Here is a 23,609-nt window from a genome sequence, read left to right as displayed (position 1 = left end):
GGATCATTTCTCACTCACAGCGAGGGACAGCAAAGCATGCAATGCTATATGTTTCTCAGCACAAGCAGAGAAATTCTGTGAAAATACAGAGTTTAAACTTTGAATTTATATCACAGTTGCATTTATAAGCAAAAGAGGAGATATTTTATTATGGTTTGGGAGGCATTGTTGTGTATTCAGTCTTAAGTTGTGGAATGAAAAAAATCCTTTATATGTTGTCTATATTTTAGACCTTCACTGATACTCAAACCTAAAGTGCAAACTCAAAACTCAAAAGTGCAAACACAAGCCTGTTGATACAGATTCTAAATAGAATGTATAAATGTAGTTTAACTGTAGCTGGCTTTCCTCTGATGTGCCTATTTTGACATATGAAATAAAAAACAATTTTTGATGGAAACAGCAAATAAAATCACCAAATGAAAAGTCTGAATACTCACTTGAGGTTCAGAAACTTAAAAAAAAAAAATAAAAAAAGAAGAAGTAAATGTCATCATAATGGCAACACATTCATAGAAAAAAAATGTAATATTAAAAGAAAGGCATATAACTGCTCATATTTCTGTTTTCATAACATGACAGAAGGAAGAAGGTACAATTAAACACAAAGAAATAATAATAATAATCATAATAATAATAATAATAATAAAAACTTGTAAAACTAAACAGTCATGAAGTTCACAGCTGGTTAATGGACATTTCTTGAGCTGCTAACTGCACTTGTACTTTTATGGCCATATTATTAATTAAAACAGCAATCAAGCTCAATATTAGACATTTTTCTATAAACTCTGTTAAAGTGAGCTTGGAATGAGTTTCCATGGCCGCACCGCTGCATCCAAGCCTTATATCACCAAGCGCAATGCAAAGCACAGAATGCAGTGGTGTAAAGTCCCGCCACTGGACTTTGGACACTGGACACGCAGTGGAGACGTGTTCTATGGAGTGATGAATCACTTTTCTCCGTCTGCCAATCCAATGGATAAGTCTGGGTTTAGTGGTTGCCAGGAGAACGGTACTTGTCTCACTGCACTGTGCCAAGTGTAAAGTTTGGTGGAGGGGGGATTATGGTGTGGGGTTGTTTTTCAGGATTTTTCAGGCCCCTTAGTTCCAGTGAAAGGAACTCTTAATGCTTCAGCACCAAGAGATTTTGGACAATTTCATGCTCCCAACCCCTTCCTGTTCCAACATGACTGCACACCAGTGCACAAAGCAGGTCCATAAAGACCTGGATGAGTGAGTTTTGTGTGGAAGAACTTAACTGGCCTATACAGAGTCCTGACCTCAACCCGATAGAGCACCTTTGGGATAAATTAGAGTGGAGACTGCGAGCCAGACCTCAGACCTGTCTGACCTCACAAATGCGCTCCTGAAAGAACAGTGAAAAATTCCCATAAACACAGCCCTAAACCTTGTGGAAAGCCTTCCCAGAAGAGTTGAAGCTGTTGTAGCGGCAAAGGGTGGGCCGACATTGTATTAAACCCTATGGATTAAGAATGGAATGTCACTCAATTTCATATGTGTGTGAAGGCAGAGGAGCAAATACTGTTGGCGATATAGCATGCGTAGGAGCACACTTCAGTTCCTCACTCTTATATCTACACACTTAAAACATAGTTCTTCAAGGTTCTTTAGTAAGGAAATAGTTCTATATAGAAACATGGTAATCTTTGCATTATTAAAGTGTTCTTTGTATCATGAAAGGGTTCTTCAAATGAATAGGGAATGTGCTTTAGATGTTTCTAAATGGAACCTTTTTGAAAAGTGTTCTATATAGCATTGAAACGGGTAGCACCAAAGGTACAAGCTTGATTTAATAACAATAGAAGAACCATTTTTGGTGCTGTATGGAACCCTTTTCAAAAAGGTACTACATAGAACCATATCCAACAGATTCTCCATCAATCTAAAGAACACTTTCACAATTCAGCAAACATCCATGAACAATAATCATGCAAAGTGAACACTTTGAGTGTTCATGGTTTATATAGAACTATTTTCTTTACCAAAGAACTCTTGAAGAACCATCTTTTTTAAGAATGTACAAAACTTACACATTAGTTTAAAAGCAGTTCACAGCTGTTACATGACTTAAAGAATCTTTACTGTATTCAGATTAGCTTGACAAGGTAATGACATTAATAAAGATTATGTGCCTGTTTAGCCACCTTATAAAAACTTATAAGCTATTAAATAAAACTAAATAATGGGTTAAGGGGGGGCAAATTAGCCAAGTTAGCTGCTGAGTTAAATAATAATAATTATAATGAGCTTAAAAAATGTGTAGCTACACTCTACAATGAGATGGTTCTTCAGGGGAACTGTCAGTTCTACATAGAACCATTCCATGCCTACAAATGGTGAAATGGCTTATTAGATTGTTGGAGAATGTGTTGTATGTGGTTCAGTAAAGAACCTTTTTGAAAATGATTCTACATAGCACCAAAAATGTTAATGGTTCTATATAGAGCTTATGGTTCTTAATAGGACCATGAGCACTCAAAGAACCCTTTTAGAAACATGTTTAAGACAGTATTTTAGCTACTGAGTAAAGGTTCAAGTTACATTCTCATAATTACACACTTAAAATATAGTTCTTCAAGGGTTTAGTATAAAAAATAGTTCTATTTAGAACCATGATCACTGAAAGAACCCTTTAAGACGGTATCTTAGCTACTGAGTAAAAGTTGAAGCTACATTCTCATAACTACACACTTAAAAATATAGTTCTTCAAGGGTTCTTCAGTACAGAAAATGGTTCTATTTAGATCCACAAGCACTCAAAAAAAACCTTTGCATGATTAAAGGGTTCTTCACATCAGGAAAGGGTTCTGCAAATAAATAGTTATTTGCTTTAGATGGTTCTATATAGAACCATTTTGAAAAATGGCCCTGAATAGCACCAAAAACTGCACTACAGATTTGGAGCTTCTGTGGTGGATGTGTGTAACTGCATGAAACATATGGAACAACATTTTATGTATAACGATGAATACGATGATGAATGACGAGTGCATTGAAGGAGAACCTACAAAACTCAGTCAAAACTTGGTGAAAGCGTGTCTTCTGAGGATGCAAGTGAACTATCTACTATTGTCATCATATCTTCATTTAGTATAATATTGATTTTGCATTCGAGACCTAAACATCAAGCCTGACTTTCTTTTTGAGAGGCTAATAACATAAAGACATATGACATGGTCTCACAAACTCCTGATCCTGGCCCCTCTCAGGCTTTAGATGGTGACCTGGAGCAGAGCACACACTCCATGTTATAACCTAGTTTTTTCTATTGACTCTGTATTGCTACTGCTTTCAATTTTAGAAAGGGGAAAAAATAAATAAATAAATACATAAATAGTGCAGCATTAAGACATTAAACCAGACATAAATGTGATGCTACATCAGTCTGCAGCTGTGTCAGTAAGTGCAGCATCTACATATTACTTATGAAAGTGCTTTCATTCTGGGACCTTTAACAATTGCTACATTACAGGTCTCTTATGAATTTGGAACCATCTAAAGATGCTCCTGTGGAACCCTGAGATGTGGACAGCTTTAAATACACTCATAACACATTAATCACAGCATCCCTATAGACACCGTCACAGCCGTTTAATTTTTAACCGCAGTTCATTTCCACTCATCACGCGCTTATTTGTGTAGCAGTGGGTAATCTCACTCGCATAAAGTGCATGATGTGTTTTGACACCGGACCTCTGGGTTTGGCTAGTGGGTCTACTTAGCATTTCAGTGACTTTGACTTTTTAAACACTACGAGTCTAAAAACATTAAGTGAGCATCATCTGACGTCATCTTGCTGTGTTTGATAAAGGAAGGAATCAATAATTGCTCATTTCACCTGCTGCCTTTCATTTCCTTCACCTTTTTTTAAATGTGTGCTAGCGCTCATATTTAACCTGCTTATAAATAAAGCTCACAAAGTTTAACAGCAACCATTTCAGTTCAATATGAATCACCCCAGGTGTTCTTGGTGACCCAAGGCCCTTAACTTAACCAACGTCAATGCACTTAACTTTGTTTTATCAGCTTATAATCTATTAACATTTATGAATTTTAAGAGAACTGCTTATAAACATGATTACAATTTGATGGCATGCTTCAGGAGTCCGAATGAAAACATTTACAATGCTATTCAAAACTTTGGAATGACTATTTTCAATTTTGTTGCAGATACATTTACAGTCATATGCAAAAGTTTGGGCACCTGGTAATTTACATGTTTAGTTGATCATCACATAACTAGTTGAAATAGTTGCTACATCAAATACCCCATATATTATAGACATCCAATAAAACATACTATGAAGTATGAAATGCTTCATAATTTAGTTTAAAATAATGTTTTGTGGTTATTTACAGATCGCAGCACCCATTTTTTAAAATGTTTACACCTATTTTGTGGCAGAAAGGAGCTTCAGATGATTCTCAACAGCATTAGGTTAAGGACTATCATCAGTGTTTAGGAGCAGAGTTAGGGTTAGGGTAAGGTTTTGGGTTGATGTTAGAGTGTTAGGTGTTTGTTTAACCATTTCAAAACCTCTATGTAAGGAAGCTTCATTTGTACTAATCTAGTTTATGTGATTTGGTTTATTTCATCAACCCTTCATTATAGTAAATCAAATATGCTGGTGATGGAATTTAATAAACCCAAGTTATATCTGGGGCCATCAAGGAGAAATCTGGAACAAAACTTTGCTCTTCAAACTAGCTCCAAAAATGTCACCTTCTCTTTTATAAACAGCACATTCTTGTTAATTTACTGTATTTGTTTTATTTGCATTTACGCTGATGACATATGATGTTTTTATAAGCACAAACCACTTATTGATAAGTTTTTTTTTGCATTTTTTTTGCAAAATTGCAATTTTAATCAATCAATGTGTTTAGGTGCCTAATTTGGGGGCAGTCGTGGGCTGGAGGTTAGGGAACCGGCCTTGTGACCGGAAGGTTGCTGGTTCGATCCTCAGCACCGACAGTCCATGACTGAGGTGTCCTTGAGCAAGACACCTAACCCCCAATTGCTCCCCGGGCGCCATGGATAGGGCTGCCCACCACTACGGGCAAGTGTACTTACTGCCCCCTAGTGTGTGTATTCACTAGTGTGTATGTGATGTTTAATCCCCGGTTGTGGGATTAAAAAAGTATTACTTAATACTTTTTCAGAGTACTATACGTATATATATATATATATACACACACACTCACACACATATAGATAGATAGATAGATAGATAGATAGATAGATAGATAGATAGATAGATAGATAGATAGATAGATAGATAGATAGATAGATAGATAGATAGATAGATATTTACATTGTCATGCTCTCCTAGTGTTGCGAACTACATCTCCCAAGACACCATGGGAGAACAAGTGACTGAGGACCCTCCTTGTGGCATCGGAGTCCATCATGGACTCCAATACCCAAGAGTCAGCAGGGGATTACTGTTCATCACTAATCCTATCAGCACTCTCAGTCTCTGGATTACTGACTGGTTTCACCTGTGTGGTCTTGTCATATGACTGTCTTAGTTTAGTATAAAAGCCCAGGCTTTAGTTTAGTTTATTGCAAAGTATTGTTTCTCTTTTGAACTTACTGAGTGTTTTTTCTGATTGCCATTCTCTGTGCTGTTCTGACTTTGATCTTGTTTTATCTCCCGACTCTGATTTTTGCCTTGCCCTTTTGGTTTTGATTGCTGGTTTTTGGATTTGTGCTTTTGACCATTTTCGCCTGTTACTACAAGCTTGTTTTTTGGATTGCCCTTTTGTTTAGTCAGCCTGGTGCGACCACAAATGTGATCATCTATGCTCTTCTGGTTTTGACCCCCGCATGTACTTTGACTACGACTTTGCTTAACATAAATAAACCCACTCTTTTCACTTTTATCCCCGCCCGTCTAGAACTTGCTGAACCCTCACATACATATACATATATCCAAAAAGGTAACTACAGGAGAAGGAAAAAACTATTTTTCTTTTAATGTAAGTCTATAGAACCAGACTTTGTTCTAATTTCCTTTTCTTTTGGTTCAATCATCATAAAATTTCAAGTTAATTTTCAAATTATGTCTGAAAGACGACAACGATGAAGACTTTTTGTTCAGACAGCAGTGCAGTGATATATGAAAGGGGCTCATTTAAAATGGCTATTAACATTTTTTATCATTATTTATATACATACACCACTGGGGTCTACAGGACCCCAAACAGTGAGGAACCAAAGGCACTCTCGACAAATTATCAGGCCTTGAAGAACCCCAGAAGAATGTGGGCTAAAAGCCTGGGCCCAAAGCCCCTGCATTTTCTCCCCCTCTTTCTCTCATCCCTCTCTCTGTTCCCACTGGAATCATGTTCTTAACCAAGCGGCCCATTAGCACTTGTGTAACCCCTCATGTGTTGACACACTGGAGCCGCTTCCCCATTGTCTTAAACCGATGAAAGAGGAGCTCCTACATGGAAAAACAGGGCCATCCGTAAAAGCTATTAAAACGGCCCATACATAATGAATATCTACCACTGTCGACTGCTATTGTACCAGGAAGTAGGGATCCATTAGTGATGGAGGATTTGCCAGACCATGCAGGCCTAGATTTGAAGCAGGGCTATTATTAAATCATTAAGGAGGTAAGAGACGGCATACAGGCCAGTATCGCTCCCTATTTTCTTCTGCTCTCCCGCTCCCTCTCGCTCTTTTGTTTAAATTGCCACAAAATAATTTGCCCACTATAAAGAAGTGATAATAAAGAATGTGTCTGTATCTCTGGCAGAGCTGTCCTTTTAAAGGATGCTTTCTTGCAGTGCCTTATGTAACCAAACGCATAACCGTATTGGTTATTTTTAAAATCACACCATCTCCATCTCCGAGATAGATATAATGTCCCTGCAAGCAAATATAATGATTACAAAAGTGGAACAAATCCATTACTTTAACTGTCAGAGATGAGCCACAGTTGGTGAGATTCATAGCGTCTCTTTTCTAAGCCTGACTTGTAAAACTGTATTAATAAAAAAATAGTGTTAAGAAAGTGCTTGATTTGGGACGAGGTTGTGACATTGAGAGTCAGTCTTTTGTGCCAGTTTAATGTGCAAATTGGTTTAATTCTGCTCTGAAACTTTCATATGAGTCTAAATATGCAGTTTATGGGTCATGTGCATGGAAAAATATGCATATTTATATGAAGCAGGATTGCGCTCAATGTGAGAGGATCACATAGAAAATGGGTGGAGATCTTTGAGATGCGGTTGATCAAATATTCTGCCCAATTTATTAAAGTTTCAAAAGCTAATAGCAGCTGGTTTTGCATGCATTTTCCTCCAGGCATAGACATACAGTAATATCTGTTCTTTTGAGACTTTGTTTATTAACACTGATATCTCTTTGTCTTCGGTTCGCTGCTGTCAGAACAAAAACTCAAATGCCAACTCAGGAGAAAATAAAAACCTATTTTACTTTCAGTGCAAGTCAATGGAACCAGATGTTTTTTCCAAGTCATTTTGGGCTGTTTCTGTTTGTCCATTCACCATCAAATTTACTTACAATATAAAGGACTATAGGAATTTTCAAATAATGGCAAAAATTCAAACCCAAAAAAAGGGTTTGTTCCTACAGCAGCGATTTAATAATATCTCTTCATCACTGACCTTTCAGAGGCATTGAAACCAGCATTGTGCATCAGAGCATAACTCTGATACATTCTGTCTGCTTGTTCTTAGTGAAACCAGTGCATGACCATAAACTGGCTTTTGTTGCCCACAGGCATTGAAAAATGCTAAATGTGCTGTTCTCCCTCATATAAGTGCATTTGAGGGAGGGTTATGGAGATATTGAATATTCTGCTTGGATCTAAGCAACTGAGTGGCCAGTTTCGCATGAAATGCCTTCAGCCTTTTCAAACCAGGCACAAATTTGCAGTAAGGTTTCAAAAGCATTTTGTTATGAGGCTTCCTTTAACAGCTGCAGCAATCAAACACATGCTAAAAGGACATTTTCCACAAAAATCACACTGTTTCAACTCTCAGGATCAAAAGAAATATGTGTGAGAAACAGTCATGTGGCCATACGATGCACTCACAGTCCGTATAACTTGCTCACTGGTGTAGAATTACAACCCGGCAGAAAACATCTCCATTTGACATAATGTGAAAATGCCTGTCGCCCTTTACATTGTATGTAAATTTCATGATGAATGGACGAAAAGAAATGGCCAAAAGTTACTTGGAAAAAGTCTGGTTCCACTGACTTACATTAAAAGTAAAGTATGTTTTTTCCTTCTCCTGTAAAGTTATCATTTTGGGAATATGAGGTTTTGTTCCTAGAGCAGCGATTTATTAACAGCGCAATCTTTGTCATTGAACTTTCAGGGCCTGATGTTCAAAGCTTTTTGAGCAGTTTCAGCCACAAACCAGATGCATTCTGTCTGCATGTTGTGTAAAAAAAACTGGCGCAAGAGCCTAGATGTCCAGTTTGTAGACCATGGGTATCAAAAAATGGGAAATTTGCTTTGCTCCCTCTTACAGATAAGCTTTTGAGGGAAGATTTCATTAACTGTTGGAGGATCATACATAAATGAGTGGATGTATTGGAATGGCAGCTGCATTAAAATTTGAGAAAGTGATGACAGATGGTTCTGTATGGATATCCCAACACCATTAAAACCTGGTAGTGTCCCATTAGTATGTATTTGAATGTAAATAAGATGTCTGAGAAAAGAGGCATCAAAGACTATGTCATGATGCGGCCACAGTATGAACTGTTGTTTTGCAAACCATTTTCTTTGCTATTGTTGAATTACACCCCTGAAGAAAGTCTGAATGGGAAAGAGCTTCATGTATTACTTCTTCAAACCTTGAGCTTTATGAGTGATCCTATACACAGCCTTGGTAAATCAAATGTTAATTTCAGACACATTGTAGCATGTTTTTTGGTTAAACCGCAGCACATTTAAATCCATGTGTGGTTGTATATACATGCTGCACTGGAAGTTTGCATTTAAATCTCTATAAATGAGCGCAGTGTTAAGAAGTGCAGTGACTGGTTCTAAATGGGGTTCTCACACTGGACGTCCAGTTTGACGATGGTGCTGTTCTTTCCTTCAGTATTGGAGCACTCCACTCTGTAATGCCCCGCATCACGCCTGCTCACGTTCCAGATCTCCAGCACCCAGCCTTCAGGAAAGTGGTAACGATGATCCCTCTCTGCACACATACACACACACACACACATACATACACACACACACACACACACACACACACACACACACACACACACACACACACACACACACACACATTAATTACAATACCACTTAAAAGTTTGAAATCAAAGGTTTGGCATCACTTCTCAAACTAGAAATAATTCATTTTTGTATTCAACAATAAATTAATATACAGTGCAGATATAGTTTGGATGGAATATCTTACAGCTAAGCTTAACAAGGCAAAACAGAAAACAATAAGAAACTTGGAGAATTTATATGACTCTTCAAGACATTTAGTGTTCAATGAAATTATGTGATGTTTAGTTGTATAGTTGTTTATATATGTTTATATGTCTTTGCTTTATTTTTGATGTGTGTATTCCTAAAATGTATGACACCATCCTGCCTTCCCCTTACCTCTCCCCACCCTTCTTGAAAAATGCAATAAAAAGTTGATCACAAAAAAACATACAGTGTAGACATTAATATTATAATCCATACACCCAAAGGCATTTTTAGAAGTTTTTATACTTAATAAGTTATTACATATTAGACAGCACACTGTATTTATCTATTGATGATGTGATCACCCCTTCTCAAACACAGGCCAACCTATATTGCTGCCTGGGAACAAAACCTCTCCAGAAAAAAACATCTCCAAAATGGTCACTTTACAGGAGAAGGAAAAAAACAACTTTAACAAAAACTTTTTTTCCAAGTAATTTTGGGCCATTTCTTTTGGTCCATTCATCATCACTTTTACACACAATGAAAAGGGCAATAGGTATTTTCAAATTATGCCAAAAACTGAAAAAATGACAAATTTAAATTAGGAAAAAAAATTATCACTCTTCAATTTAGCCATAGCCAACTACTCCCACTAGCTAGGCCTTCCACTATTACAAGATGCTGCCAAGCTGAGTGGAGGCTAGCATATTACCTCCCCCCAAGACACATGTAGTGACACTGCATCTTGCCAAACTGCTGTTAATGTAACCTCATTGGACAGCTCAACACACTTGGAGGAGAACCCTAACTATCAATCCTGTAACATCAGCTAACAGACATCCATGCTACCTAGCATTTATCTAAGTGATGGACATATGTGGGAGGACCAACTAGCCCACTCAAATAGAGGGAGGCCAGTTATGCTCTCTTGGACTCCTGGCCATCATTGGCTATGGTATCGCTGAAGATTGAACTTAAGGTCTTCTGTTGATACAACCAACATTTTGGCCATTGCAGTAAAAACGTTGTGGATAATAATTTTATTCTAACTTCATTCTCAATGTTCTACAACGTAGTCATTTTAGAGTCATCTACAATGCTGTTCACCTTTCTGGACACACCTAACACTTTAGACCTTCCTATAAAGTGATACAAGGTTACTACAGAATCTTTTTTATTTACATCTATCTGCAACAAAATTTGTCTAATATGAATGAAAACAGAGATCAGAAATTTCTGCATGGTGGTACAAGCAATCAAATGAATTTCACTGGTGCACTCATATACACTGACACACATAAAGTATTCACAGTTAAATCATAAACACTGACGGTACACATGCACAGCTGTCCTGTGCAGTATGTGTCTCTTCTGGGCTGCAGACAGGCCTGTGAGGAAGGGTGGGGGGCGAGGGTGGGCTCCAGAGGGGCCTGAACTGATGAGAAGCGCTCAGTGGAGCGGTGCAGACTGCAGACGCTGTGTAACATTCAGCATGACAGCAATCCTCATTTAGCCTGCATACATTAACACACCAGGCAGGACCACATCTGGCAGCCATGGTGCCACAGAGCCTGCCAATGTTTTATTCAGCGCACATATGGCAGAGTGTGAGTGGGTGTAACAGAGAGAGTGCGTGTGTGAACTCGTATTGAGATGTTATAACGGCTGTTACCTTTAACCACCTTCTCGCCCTGGAATACCCACTCGCAGGTAACATCGTCCGGATTGGCGGACACCATGACGGGCAGAGTGGCCATGTCGTCCTCGATGATCTGGACCTCTGTGGGCTGGTCTTCTGCAAACTCTGGTGGGACTAAATCATAGAGAAACATACACGCTTATTAATTCTGAGTATATTGCAGATGTGTCCAATTTCGGCCTGATTGTTGTCAGGGAGACCTGATTGTTGGCGTGCCTGCATAACAGATTCATAACATCTTACAAAAACATGTCATAACATGTTCATTAATAAATTTAGATCAACATTCCTAAAGCAGACACGTTTTAAATGATCTTAATATGGACTGCTCTTTTTACTGAGACTTTATTTGTCCACATTTTTTATGTTGAAAAACTATTATTTTCAGTGAAACGCCTCATTTCTAGACAGCCAAAATTAAAATGACCTTGCTTTACCCCTTTACTCATTTGCTATGAGACTCTTTGACACTCAGGCATGTCACATATACTTTTTTAATGTTTTTATTTCTTAAGAATTCGTTGATTTGCATGTCAGTGTAGTATATGGACATTAATTTACTAATAATATACTTTTTGATTATTAGATTTAAATAATATACTTTTTCAAAATAAAAAAATGAGGACTTATTTTGAAGAAACGACTCTCAGGAAAATGACATAGTAGTCCATCTTATTATCCTGTAAACACATGTATACATTTTAAATGTTGATTTAAACATTAACTCAACATGTTATGAAGTGTTTGTGTAAGTTGTTATGAATGTGTTATGAACATACCCCTCAAGTAAAGTGTTACCGAAGTCCATGTAGTTACTGAATAATAAGCCTGGGATTTTAAGGGGTTAAACTTCATTTTGGAGAGCCGATAATCAGGCTATTTGTTTTTGTTTGTGCATCAAAATCTCCTCGCCAGGGCTTCATTTGTGCTGGAACAAGCCACATCCTGATGCAGCACATCCCAGATATGTAATGTGTGTGTGTGTAACAGTAATAAAAACAGTTGATGCTGTTTATCACTTGCAAATGCACCATTACTGCTGTGATCGTTCATCCTTCAAAAGCTTTTAGCAATGGTGAGCTATCCCACTAGCTCATGAGCAGTAGTGGCTTCAGGACAGTTGTTTTGAATGGGCACTACAAATTCGCAGGTGGGCCAAACCTTGAATTTCACTCCTGCAGCACACACTTATACAGGGTAATCCTAAAAATCTGGTTCTCAAACTTGACAACCACTGACAGATGTTCCTTACATCTCTATTGAACTCAGAATTGTTAACACTCGGTGAGGTAAATAAAAAAAAAAAAGAAGCCTTATTTATTTATTTATTTATTTGAAATCAGTGTTGGTACCAGCTCACTTTATGTAAATACGTTTTGCAGACAGTATAGCTTGCTTTCATTTCTTATTTACTAAGCTGCTTTACATACTGCCGCTTATTTTTTCCCCCTTCTGTTTATGTATAGGCCCCACTGTAAATAAGGCCTCACTCCCAGCGGACTTTTCCCTTCATAAATAAATGAAAAAGCCCCACAAATGTTATGGTGAAGCTGCAGTTTCTCCTCCAAGTGGCTGAACCATTATTTATGGATAAGGACCTGAAAACAGTGCAGTCTGGCTTTTGGGGGGTGTGGGGGGGGAGGTGGTTAAAACAAACTCTATAACATTCTGTCATTTCCTAATGTTTCAGGAGCGGAAGCTAAAACAGAAACCAGAATACTTCTAAACGGGAAAGAAAATATGTCTGTTAAACTACAATAAAAAAAATGAAGGTCATGTTAGTTAAGTTACAAGACAAGTTAGCTTTACATCACAACAGCAAAGAACTTATACAGATAGCACCCGTAGTGCTACACTGGTACAGCAGAACTTTGTACTAATGTTTAAGGTTATTTCATCAGGCTTTTTTTAAAATAGTCTTCCAAGTGAATGCTTTCACAACCATGTAATTATTTTTTTTATTCACATACTCATGAATATGCAGTAGCCACATATTTCATTGCAGGGTTTAATGAAGAAGCATTCGCTTGATATCTTTAGTTCATTTTCCAACTGTTTACAAAGTAATAATTCTAAAAATGATTAATTACCACATCAACATATCTAGTGCCAGTTCACAATGTGACACGTGTTGGTGATGTAATAGTGCTTGGTGACTTTATCTTCAACAGAAGAAGAATAAATGGTTTGCTGAAGTGTTTTTAGCTTCAAGTGTTTCCAAATGAAACCAAATGACAGATGATCTATTACTGGGATGAATACTACATTAAGCAAAAATGGGGAAAAATGGGAAAAACCTGAGTAAATGCCATTACATACTTGCGTATGATTGACATTGACACAAGGTTTTACCATTAAAATTTCTGTTTGCATTTACAGTAAATTGTACTGTAAACTGAGCTGCTTCCATGGTGATTGAATGCAAGTTGTCAAGCCAGAAGAACAGCTGACCTTTTTCAAACATTCTGATTTGGTCTATTAATAATAAGTTAGACTAAACCAGATCATAGTGTTCCTTTAATAACGTTGACTGTTTGGGCAAATTTGTCAACAATTATATCTTCTATTGCTGTTGGCAGAACAAAATCTCATATCTCCAAAATGGTCACTTTACAGTTGAAGGAAAAACATACTGTACTTTTAATGTAAGTCATGGAACCAGATGTTTTTCCAAGTAACGTTGGGCCATTTATCAGGAAATTTACACACAATATAAGGGACAGTAGGTATTTTTAAATAATGTCAAAAACTGAAAAACAACAAAAATGGAGATATGAGGTTTTTAAAATGTTTGTTAAAGAAAATTTTCAGAACTTTAGAATTTTTTTATACTACAATGATCACATTTTTGAAGCCATTCATGATGAAACACTACATTTTGTGAACCCTTTGGACTGTTTTTAATGTACATGCATAAAAAGTTTTTTTTTTCTTCAAGGATTTTTAAATAAAGGGAATGGTTCTATTTAGAACCATGAGTTCTAGGTGAAATGGTTCTTCAGATTGATGGAGAATGTTGTATGTGGTTCTATGTTGAACCTTTTGAAAAGGGTTCTATATAGCACCAAAATGGTTTTTCTATGGTTACAATGTCAAACTTTTAATAATAGAAGAACTCCTTTTTTGTGCTATACAGAATGTAGATGTAGGGTTTTCTAAGGGTTCTACATAGAACCACATACGACATTCTCCATCAATCTGAAGAACACAAAGATGCAAAAAGGTTTGTGTTCATAATTCCATATAGAACCATTTTCTTGTATAAAGAACCCAAAAGGAACCACAATTTTAACTATCATTAAGAGTGTATAGAACTCACTAGAACCATTCCCTTCACAAAAGAACCCTTGGAGAACCACCTTTATTAAGCGTGTTATGGTAGAAAATGTACATAATGAAGACATTCAGACCTTTAGAATGTTTCTTCTTCAGTAACTTGTTTTCCTGTGTGTGAGATTACTTTTCTCTCTGATTGTTGATGTTACAGAACTGATATTTATTGGGTTGAATGATGAAAATGCTCACTCTGTATTACATATCTGTAAACAAACATTACGGTTTTATTTATGAAAGCGTGCCTCATGCTTAACATGGCTTCTTTCTTTCTTTCTTTCTTTCTTTCTTTCTTTCTTTCTTTCTTTCTTTCTTTCTTTCTTTCTTTCTTTCTTTCTTTCTTTCTTTCTTTCTTTCTTTCTTTCTTTCTTTCTTTCTTCCTTCCTTCCTTCCTTCCTTCCTTCCTTCCTTCCTTCCTTCCTTCGGACACTAGTTTAAATCACACTATGTACAGCAGAGTTCAAACAGTCCAGTTAAACTTGGCTCTGGTGTGGAGCAGCTGATTGGCCTGTGTGTGGACACTGTATGCACCACACGTTTTCACATTTATTTTCCTTGTGTAAAGTGTTATTGCAGAGTGGATGATCATTTAAATACAGACTCATATACAAATCACACACACATGCGCACACGCACAAAGAGATCAAATGAAAACCTCATCTAAGAAAAAATGGAATCATCAAAAAATCATCAGACAGACAAAAAACAGCAATTAATGTTGAGTGTGCACAGAAGGAAATCTCCATCGACAGGGTTTAATAAAGAGACGCTGGAAAACAGCCTCAGAGTTCCACACAGACACACACACACACAGACACACACACACACACACGTTCCTTTGTGCTGGTAGATTACGGCGAGCTTTGAAGAGGTGACCGCTACATCAGCCGCAACAGCATCAAAGTCAACCGTCCAGTTACAAACCTACAATCACCGAGTTATTATATCCATACAGCACAGACAGACATGCTTACTCTCTCTCTCTCTCTCTCTCTCTCCTTCTTCCTCCACTTCTTCTATTACTCCATTTCCTTATTTTTTTTCTCCCCTCTTCCCTCTCTTTCTCTCCCTTTGATCTCTCTCTACCTCTTTTTTTCCTCTCTTCCTCTCTATTGCTGTTTCCCCTAGTGTTTCTCTTCTTCTCCCTTCTTATTTTTGCTCAACTGTCTCTGTCCGTCTCCCTGTTAAATATCTATCTGTCTATTCTCCCTCTCTCTCTCTCTCTCTCTCTCTCTCTCTGTCTTTTGTACTTTTCTCTCTGCTTTCTTCCTTACCTCTCTTCCCTCTTTCTCTTTTTGATCTCTTTACCTCTCTTTCTTCCACTCTCTTGCTTTCTCTCTTCCTCTTCCTCTCTCCCTCTTCTTGTTCTATCCTTTTGTTTCTTATTCTATTTCCCTCTCTCTCTTTCTCTCTCAATCTCTCACTCTCTCACTCACAGAGAACGTTGAGGGTGTAGAAGGTGTTCACTCCCTCAGACAGGAGGCTACTGAAGACCTGACAGGTAATCCTGTTGTCGTGGTGATGAGAGCCCAAGCACAGGGCCAGTTTGCTGCTGACGGACAGACCACCATACTCCGCCTTCTTGGGGGCCTGGTCTACTCCCTTCAGCCTGGGAAAGAGAGAGAGAGAGAGAGAGAAAGAGAGAGAGGGAATAAGAGAGAAAGTGAGAAATAGAGAGCAAAAGTGAAAGATAGAAAGAAAGAAAGAAAGAAAGAAAGAAAGAAAGACAGGAATAAAGTAATAAAAAGAAAGGTGGAGAAAGAGAATGAGGGAGAGAAAAGCAAGAGAGAGGGAAGAATAAGAGAAAGTGAGAAATAGAGAAAGAAAGAAAGCAAGAAAGAAGATTAAAGAGAGAAATAAAATTGAGCAAAAGCGAGAGAGATGACAGAGAAAGAGCAGTTTGAGAGAAAGTGAGAAATAAAAAAGAGAGAGCAAGAGTAAAAGACAAAGACAGAGAGAAAGAAAGACAGAGCGAGAGAGAGAGAGAGAGAGAGAGAGAGAGAGAGAGAGAGAGAGAGATACAAAAAAACAATACTTTTTTTTTTAATGTTTATTTTTTCACCAAACATATCTGCTCGACTACATCTGGGATAAAGTAGAGGGGGGATCTAAGAGGCCACTCTGGTCAGCTGTACCACAGGAGCCTTAAAGTGAGATTTTTTCTGTGGCAGCAGTTATTGACTGTGCTGGAGACAGACTCTAACAAGGTAATGACTCAGCGATCACCGGCTGCCCGTCGAAGGCCCGAGTGCCAGGGAAACGGAGCCGAAGATGGATTGCCAAACTGTCTGCCTGCCTGCGCAAACACTTCACACTCCAGTGCTCGGAGTCTGGAGCCGTTACTGCAGAACTGCGCTCATGGAGCATCAGTGCTTTTTCCTTTGTTTCTCTTTGGGGAAGGATGAGCGAGCGAGACAGATTGGCTGTGATGTATTGTAAATGTACTGGCTTACATACTGTATTGCTGCACTCATCATTGGGCTCATCTGCTTTTTTTATAGAATGACATTAATCTAATGGAAAGCACAGAGCGTGATGTCGTGCTCTGATTGAAAATGGGAGAGTGAGCTCTTTGTTTTTCAGTTGAGGAGATTCACTGTGAATGGGGAAGTTGAATTAAAGCATTTGGTACAATGGAAATCTAAAACATTAAAAAAAAGAAGGGATCATGTTTTTCATGGTCATCATATCTCTCTCATACTCCCTTGTGCTCAGGGAACTGATTAAGGTCAAGAGGCTATTATTATTATTATTATTATTATTATTATTATTATTATATTTCACCTTTGATCTATTATTAGTAGTGCTGTACTTAGGGTGCTTTTATTTACTACCACTGCTACTATTTACATGGAAAAACAGTTTTCTGACACTATCCACTGTTTTCTAAGGTCATCTACTAACTTTATAATTACCATATGACCAGCAATATAACCCCAGGTTTGATTCTCTATGTTTTTGTTTGTTTGTTTGTTTTTATTTACCTGTTTCAGGTTCAAAATGTGATTATGTCAAAATAATGACATTTCTCTTTTCTCCATTTTTGTCATTTTTCAGTTAGTTGGAAAATGCATGCTGTTTTTTTTTACATTGTGTCTAGATTTTATGATGAATGGCCAAATAAAAAAGCAAAAAATCTTTTTATTTATTTGAATATACAGGGTGATTCAAGAAGATTCATCCAATTTCAGAGGCCCATGTTTTTACAACCATGAGGCCTAGGAACCAATCACAATCCAATTGAAAAAAGGAGGTCAGAGTTTCTGACTGTCACTGGAAGACGGCTCCCTTCAGTCTGAGAGGAGATGAGACCCCTGAGCAGAAAGCATTCTGTGTTCTCCACTTCAAAAAGAGTGAATCAATCATAACTGTGCGGCATGATTTTCGTCAGTAGTGAACCTCCAACAGCTCAGAGCGTTTGTTGTTGGTTCCACAACCCTGGATGATCTCCGAAATCACATTGAAAGAGCCGTGAGTACAGAGACACCCGACACGCTCAATCCAGTATGGGATGAATTTGACTATGGTGTTGATGTTGACCGTACAGCTGGAGGAGGTTTATACTGAGCACTTGTAAAATTACATAAACCTTATGTAAACCATTTAAACCATTTACACTTTACTGCATGGTTCTGTAATGATTTACAAGTAAAATAAATCATTTTGAAATCGATTGAGTCTTTTTGAATCACCCTGTATATGAACATAACCAAAAAAAAATAAAAAATCCCCACAAATATACACACAGGGGAAAAAAGAGAGAGAATGGCAGTAACTAAAGTGGTAGTTAATTAGAAAGGAAAAGGGTTAAGATAACTGTTTTAAAGCTTGGATCACACTATATTGGATCACACTATATTAGCAGTAGATTTTTTTTTTGCTCTGTTGATCCTGCCGTACTACACTGTATGCAGGTTATATTATTAAAAGAAACAACACAGAATTATTTGAAATTGATATCAGATGTAAACCATAGCATGCAGCCTGCCATCAATAGCCTCTTCTGAGTTGTAGTACAACACAGTTGTAGTATAGGGGCAGTCATGAGCTGGAACCATGCCAGCCTCATGGCCGGAAAGTCACCGGTTCGAACCCCTTGGCTGACAGTCCATGACTGAGGTGTCCTTGAGCAAGACACCTAACCCCCAATCGCTTCCCAGGTGCCGTGGGTAGGGCTGCCCACCACTCCGGACAAGTGTGCTCACTGATCCCTAGTGTGTGCGTTCACTAGTGTGGATGTATGTGAGTGTTTCACTGCATGGATGGGTTAAATGCAGAGGTCTAATTTGACAGTGTGCAAAACACAGTGACAAAAGGTTGTAAATTCAATTCAAACATCCAGCCTAATTCAATTTTTCCACTCTACAGTGATAGAAAACAATACACATTAACCAGAGTGCAGGAGTCACACAAACAAAAACCTTTTGGTAAACACTTCTCACTATAAAGCTTCATATGTTTGCCCAAAGAATACAGTATATCTCCATTAAAAACAGAAAGCTGAGATGCGCAAGGATAATGAAAAACAACACGGCAATTTATAAACCTAAACCCAGTCATCCTAGACTAAAGCTCACCACCATGGTGGGCATGAACAACTTTGATAAATTTAGACTGCTGAAGTAGACATTTTGACACTGTCCATTTTAGTTTTTGTAGTAAAAGAATGACGTATCACATTTGCAGATCACTGATAACATTTTCCTATATCTGTTTTTGGCTCTGGAAATGGGTAGAAAATCAGTCTATCAAGACAGGATATCAGTTTTACAGCTCCCCCAGGCGCATCTTTTGAATGCAGCTGGAGCTTCAAATTCAAACACTGGCATACTTATATATAACTAAAGGCTTGAGGCAGTGGTGGATAGCAAGGGTTGCTATGTAGTGATTGAGGGGCTGAAAAAATACAACCAAGCTTGGGTTCAGTTGACTGGACCATATAAATGATGCAATGATGTAGAGAGTGAAATGAATTGATTGGCCATAATACAGTGACAGCACTCACCAAATACAAATCAAATTTCATTATCCAGGCTTATGAACAATCTGGGTAGGTCCAGTCCCACCCAGGTGTACCCATGGCTATGCCCTAATACAATGCACCATATCACATTTTCACACGGCAGCAGTCATTGGCTGCGCTGAAGACAGACTAACAGTGTATGGTACAGGTATAGGTGGGATCTCCAGGCGATGAAGGCATTGACTAGGTATGATACTTACTGCTGTACACCTTTTTCATATGTACACGTGTGAGATGTCAGACAGTGCTGCAGTACCTGGTGGAGCCCAGACTCCAGCTGATATTGGCTTTAGGGTTGCTGCTTCCAGCCAGACAGTCCAGATTAAGCACCTGTCCTGCACGCAGCTCATTCTGCTTCACCACAATCTTCACATTCACTGCAGGAACTGCAGCAAGATCAGCCACAAAACAGCAGAGCACTCTTAACTGACAATTCATTCTCAGACCAAATGATCTGCTTTCAAGCAAACAGTGACAATGTGTCTATCTAAAGATGAGCTCTGCTAGAGAGGGTGTTCAAAGTGACAGTTTTGCTTGCATATATAAAGCACTAAAGACACCGTTTGGAAAACCCAGGCTACAGCAGTTAACACCAACTGCTGTAAAATTTAACGTAACCCTCCATTACACAGTGTTGCCATATGGCAACAATGATATCACAATTTTACTAAAAATCAGTAATATAAAATGTGTTGTCAATTTCAAATATGGAAAAAGGGTCTTTTACCTTTGAAAGGACAAATACTTTGACATCACATGACCAGGAATTTATATTATGACGTTATTACCACACATTTCAAATATAAACTGAAATTGTATTAGTTTCCAATTTTTGTAAATATCGGTCGGGCATTATACTAAATATAAGTTGGATGTGTTTGGACTTGTTTTCAATAAAAGGATGTTTTTAGAGAATAAAATTGATTTATGGTGATTTTTTTATTTTTTATTTTTTTATTAGTGTGTGTGTTTTATATTTAATATATATATTTTTTATGTGTGTGTGTGTGTGTGTGTGTGTGTGTGTGTGTACACATGTATATACACGCACACACTCACCGGCCGCCTTATTAGGTAAACCTGTTCAATTGCTAGTTAACACAAATAGATAGATACTTTATTGATCCCGAAGGAAATTTAGCAAATAGCTAAATTACATAAATAGCTAATCAGCCAATCACATGGCCACAACTCAATGCATTTAGGCATGTAGAGGTGGTCAAGACAACTTGCTGAAGTGCAGACCGAGCATCAGAAGGGATAAGAAAGGTGATTTAAGTGGCTTTGAACATGGCGTGGTTGTTGGTGCCAGACGGGCTGGTCTGAGTATTTCAGAAACTGCTGATCTACTGGGGTTTCACACACAACCATCTCTAGGGTTTATAGAGAACGGTCCAAAAAAGAGAAAATATCCAGTGAGCTGCAGTTGTGTGGACGAAAATGCCTTGTTGATGTGAGAGGTCAGAGGAGAATGGGCAGACTGGTTGCAGATGATAGAAAGACAACAGTAACTCAAATAACCACTTGTTACAACGAAGGAATGCAGAATACCATCTCTGAATGCACAACATTCATATATATATATATATATAAATTTAAGCAATTCTAAATACCCACATTAAAACATTTTTATCATGTTTAAGTAATAATTAATGCAACAGAAGGTTAAATTGAGAACCAGTAAAAAAGAAGAAACTGGTCTATAATGGTCTGGTAGGGGAGTTTTATAGTAATATGACCAGTTACAATGCATTTGATACTGCTGATGGAACCGTCTTCAAACTTCAATGCATTTCAGATATCCAGTAGTTATTATAATAAAAGAAAGCTGCACTTTACTAGAATAGTTGTACCTTACATCTCCCAAAATATAAGAGCCATTTCAAAGTCCCATCAGCTGGAATGTTTTGCATTTCAGACATTATACCTTTCTTTGGCTTCAGGTTGGTTCACTGTTAGTTATGTGCATAATATTACGTATTTTATCCCCAGTGCAGTACAAAGAAAACTCGCTGACCTGACCCAAATCATTATACTACAATATAAACAAGATCTGCAGAACAATAAACAAACAATTATTTATGCTTCTGGGACTGAATAGATCTGTGGAAGCTTCTACTTTAATTATTTAATGATTTCCGTCCCCAGTGCTCATGGTAAAAGTGCTTTACTGTTGTAAATAAACTGAAAGAAATAACACTGGATATTTAGCAGAACATTAAGGCAGTGGTTCTCAAACCCATCCCCAGGGGCCCCCAGAAGTTTTCCCCGTTCCCTAGGTGTTACGAGTTGGATTGGAGGAAAAAAAACATGAACCATTTTGGGGGACATGAGGACCGGGTTGAGAACCACTGCACTAAAAGAACAGTTTGGTGAGAAATCTAATTTGCACAATTCAGGCTCAAAAATATTTGTTACTACTGTTTTAGCGTTGCTTGGGCGCCTGCATAGACTGACTACAGAGGGTATTTGAGTACTTGCCGTTTTGCCCCCAAGGTGTATAAAAGCCCTTCTTTATCACTAACTGTGTTAAATGGCCGTTCTTAAGAAATGTTTCATAAAGGCATGAATCAGCCTCATCCTGGGAATAAAGCTAATGGATCAGCTCAGCCTACTCACACTTGAGTGCCCCTCTGGTTTAGTAATGCTAATGCTACTGCTGTTTTAGGTGTGTTGATGTTTTGCTTCTAGCTATGTAACTATGTCTACTACTGTTTTAGCCATGCTATAGTTCTATTACTGTTTTGAACTATGTTAGTATAGCTAGAACCGCTTTTAGTGATGCTAATGCTTTACTTTCAGCTGTGCAACTACTGCTCTTATTGTTGTTAGCCATGCATCTATTGCAAGTACTCATTATCCTACTACCACTACTGTTACTAACTACTCTTATAACTAACTACTCTACTACTACTAACTACTAACTAACTACTACTGCTGTTTTCAACTATACTGCTACTAGCCAATATCAACTACTACTATTTTTATTAGCTATGCTACTTCTATGCTACTACCACCACCACTACTACTACTACTTTACCTATGCTGCTATTGCCACTGCTGCTTTTGGCTATGCTACTACTGCTACTGCTGTCTTCACCTGTGCTTATACTGCTACCCTATGTAGCTATGTGATATGCATTAATATTTTTGTGAACAGTCACCACTTGATTATGACTACATTTGAAGCAAGCTATTTATTTAAGCTGTAAAAAAGCTAAATGAAATTAGTCTGGAAGCACATAACTGTGATATACTCACACTGGACCTGCAGCTTTATCTCAGCCGACTTCACTTTTTTGGCCTCGTTGGTGGCATCACAGCGATAGGTGGCTAAATTATCACTGGGATGGAGGGTCAGGAGGAACTCCCGCGATACGCCACGCTCAGATTGGACATGCTTTGATGGGACTTGCACCACTTTACCGTTCTAATGTAGCCAAACAGAACCAGAAACTCATCAACATACACACACACACACACACACACACACACACACACACACACACACACAAATTCAACAAGGACTAAACAGAAAATCAAACAAATATTCAATTTTAACCCCTTTAAAGCACTTATTAGTTCTAAGACTTATTAACTGATTCTAATATGTCAGTTGAGGAGGGATGAAACACTCCTTATAACTTCAACGCTAAATTACTGTAGGCTGACATATGTCCATGAGTTTTTGTGACATCATAAAGAAAGTAAATTCATGAGCTTAGCGACTATATATGGACTGTGTGGACAGGGAGAGAACAGTACACTTTAAAGCTTTAACACTTCACACACTACATCAAAGCTCTCTACATCAAAAGTGAGTTTTTTCCTCATGTAGACTCTGTAAAGGATTAAGACAGTGAGTCCAGACACCTAAACACAAAGCAAATAATGTCTAACACTTGAATCAAGTTTTCCACAGTCCAAAGCAATTAAGAAACCACAACCCTGACCTATTTAACGTCAAATCAATCAAGACTGAAAAAGATCTCAGTCATTCCAACATGAGGGTTATTCTTTTTGTTTTTTAATTTACAGTCATACATAGTAAACATGTAAACTTCTATGACTGAAAATGGAATGAAAACATGTCCTCAACTTT

The 23,609-nt window shown here is 37.8% G+C and overlaps 1 protein-coding gene across 1 annotated transcript in view; it reads right to left on the bottom strand.

Moving 5' to 3' along the window:
* The window catches only part of nphs1 (NPHS1 adhesion molecule, nephrin), a 194,062-nt gene that overhangs the window by 44,011 nt on the left and 126,442 nt on the right, over positions 1-23,609 (bottom strand). Inside the window, exons 13-17 of the mRNA XM_017722688.2 lie at positions 22,769-22,937; positions 19,764-19,893; positions 15,921-16,093; positions 11,125-11,265; positions 9,079-9,219 (exon numbers count right to left, since the gene is read on the bottom strand). Of these exons, the coding sequence (XP_017578177.2) occupies positions 9,079-9,219; positions 11,125-11,265; positions 15,921-16,093; positions 19,764-19,893; positions 22,769-22,937 (754 nt within the window). The remainder of the gene's footprint in view (positions 1-9,078; positions 9,220-11,124; positions 11,266-15,920; positions 16,094-19,763; positions 19,894-22,768; positions 22,938-23,609) is intronic.

Source organism: Pygocentrus nattereri, chromosome 17, assembly GCF_015220715.1.
Source record: "Pygocentrus nattereri isolate fPygNat1 chromosome 17, fPygNat1.pri, whole genome shotgun sequence".
Classification (NCBI taxonomy): domain Eukaryota; kingdom Metazoa; phylum Chordata; class Actinopteri; order Characiformes; family Serrasalmidae; genus Pygocentrus; species Pygocentrus nattereri.
This window is presented reverse-complemented; position numbering and strand designations above follow the sequence as displayed.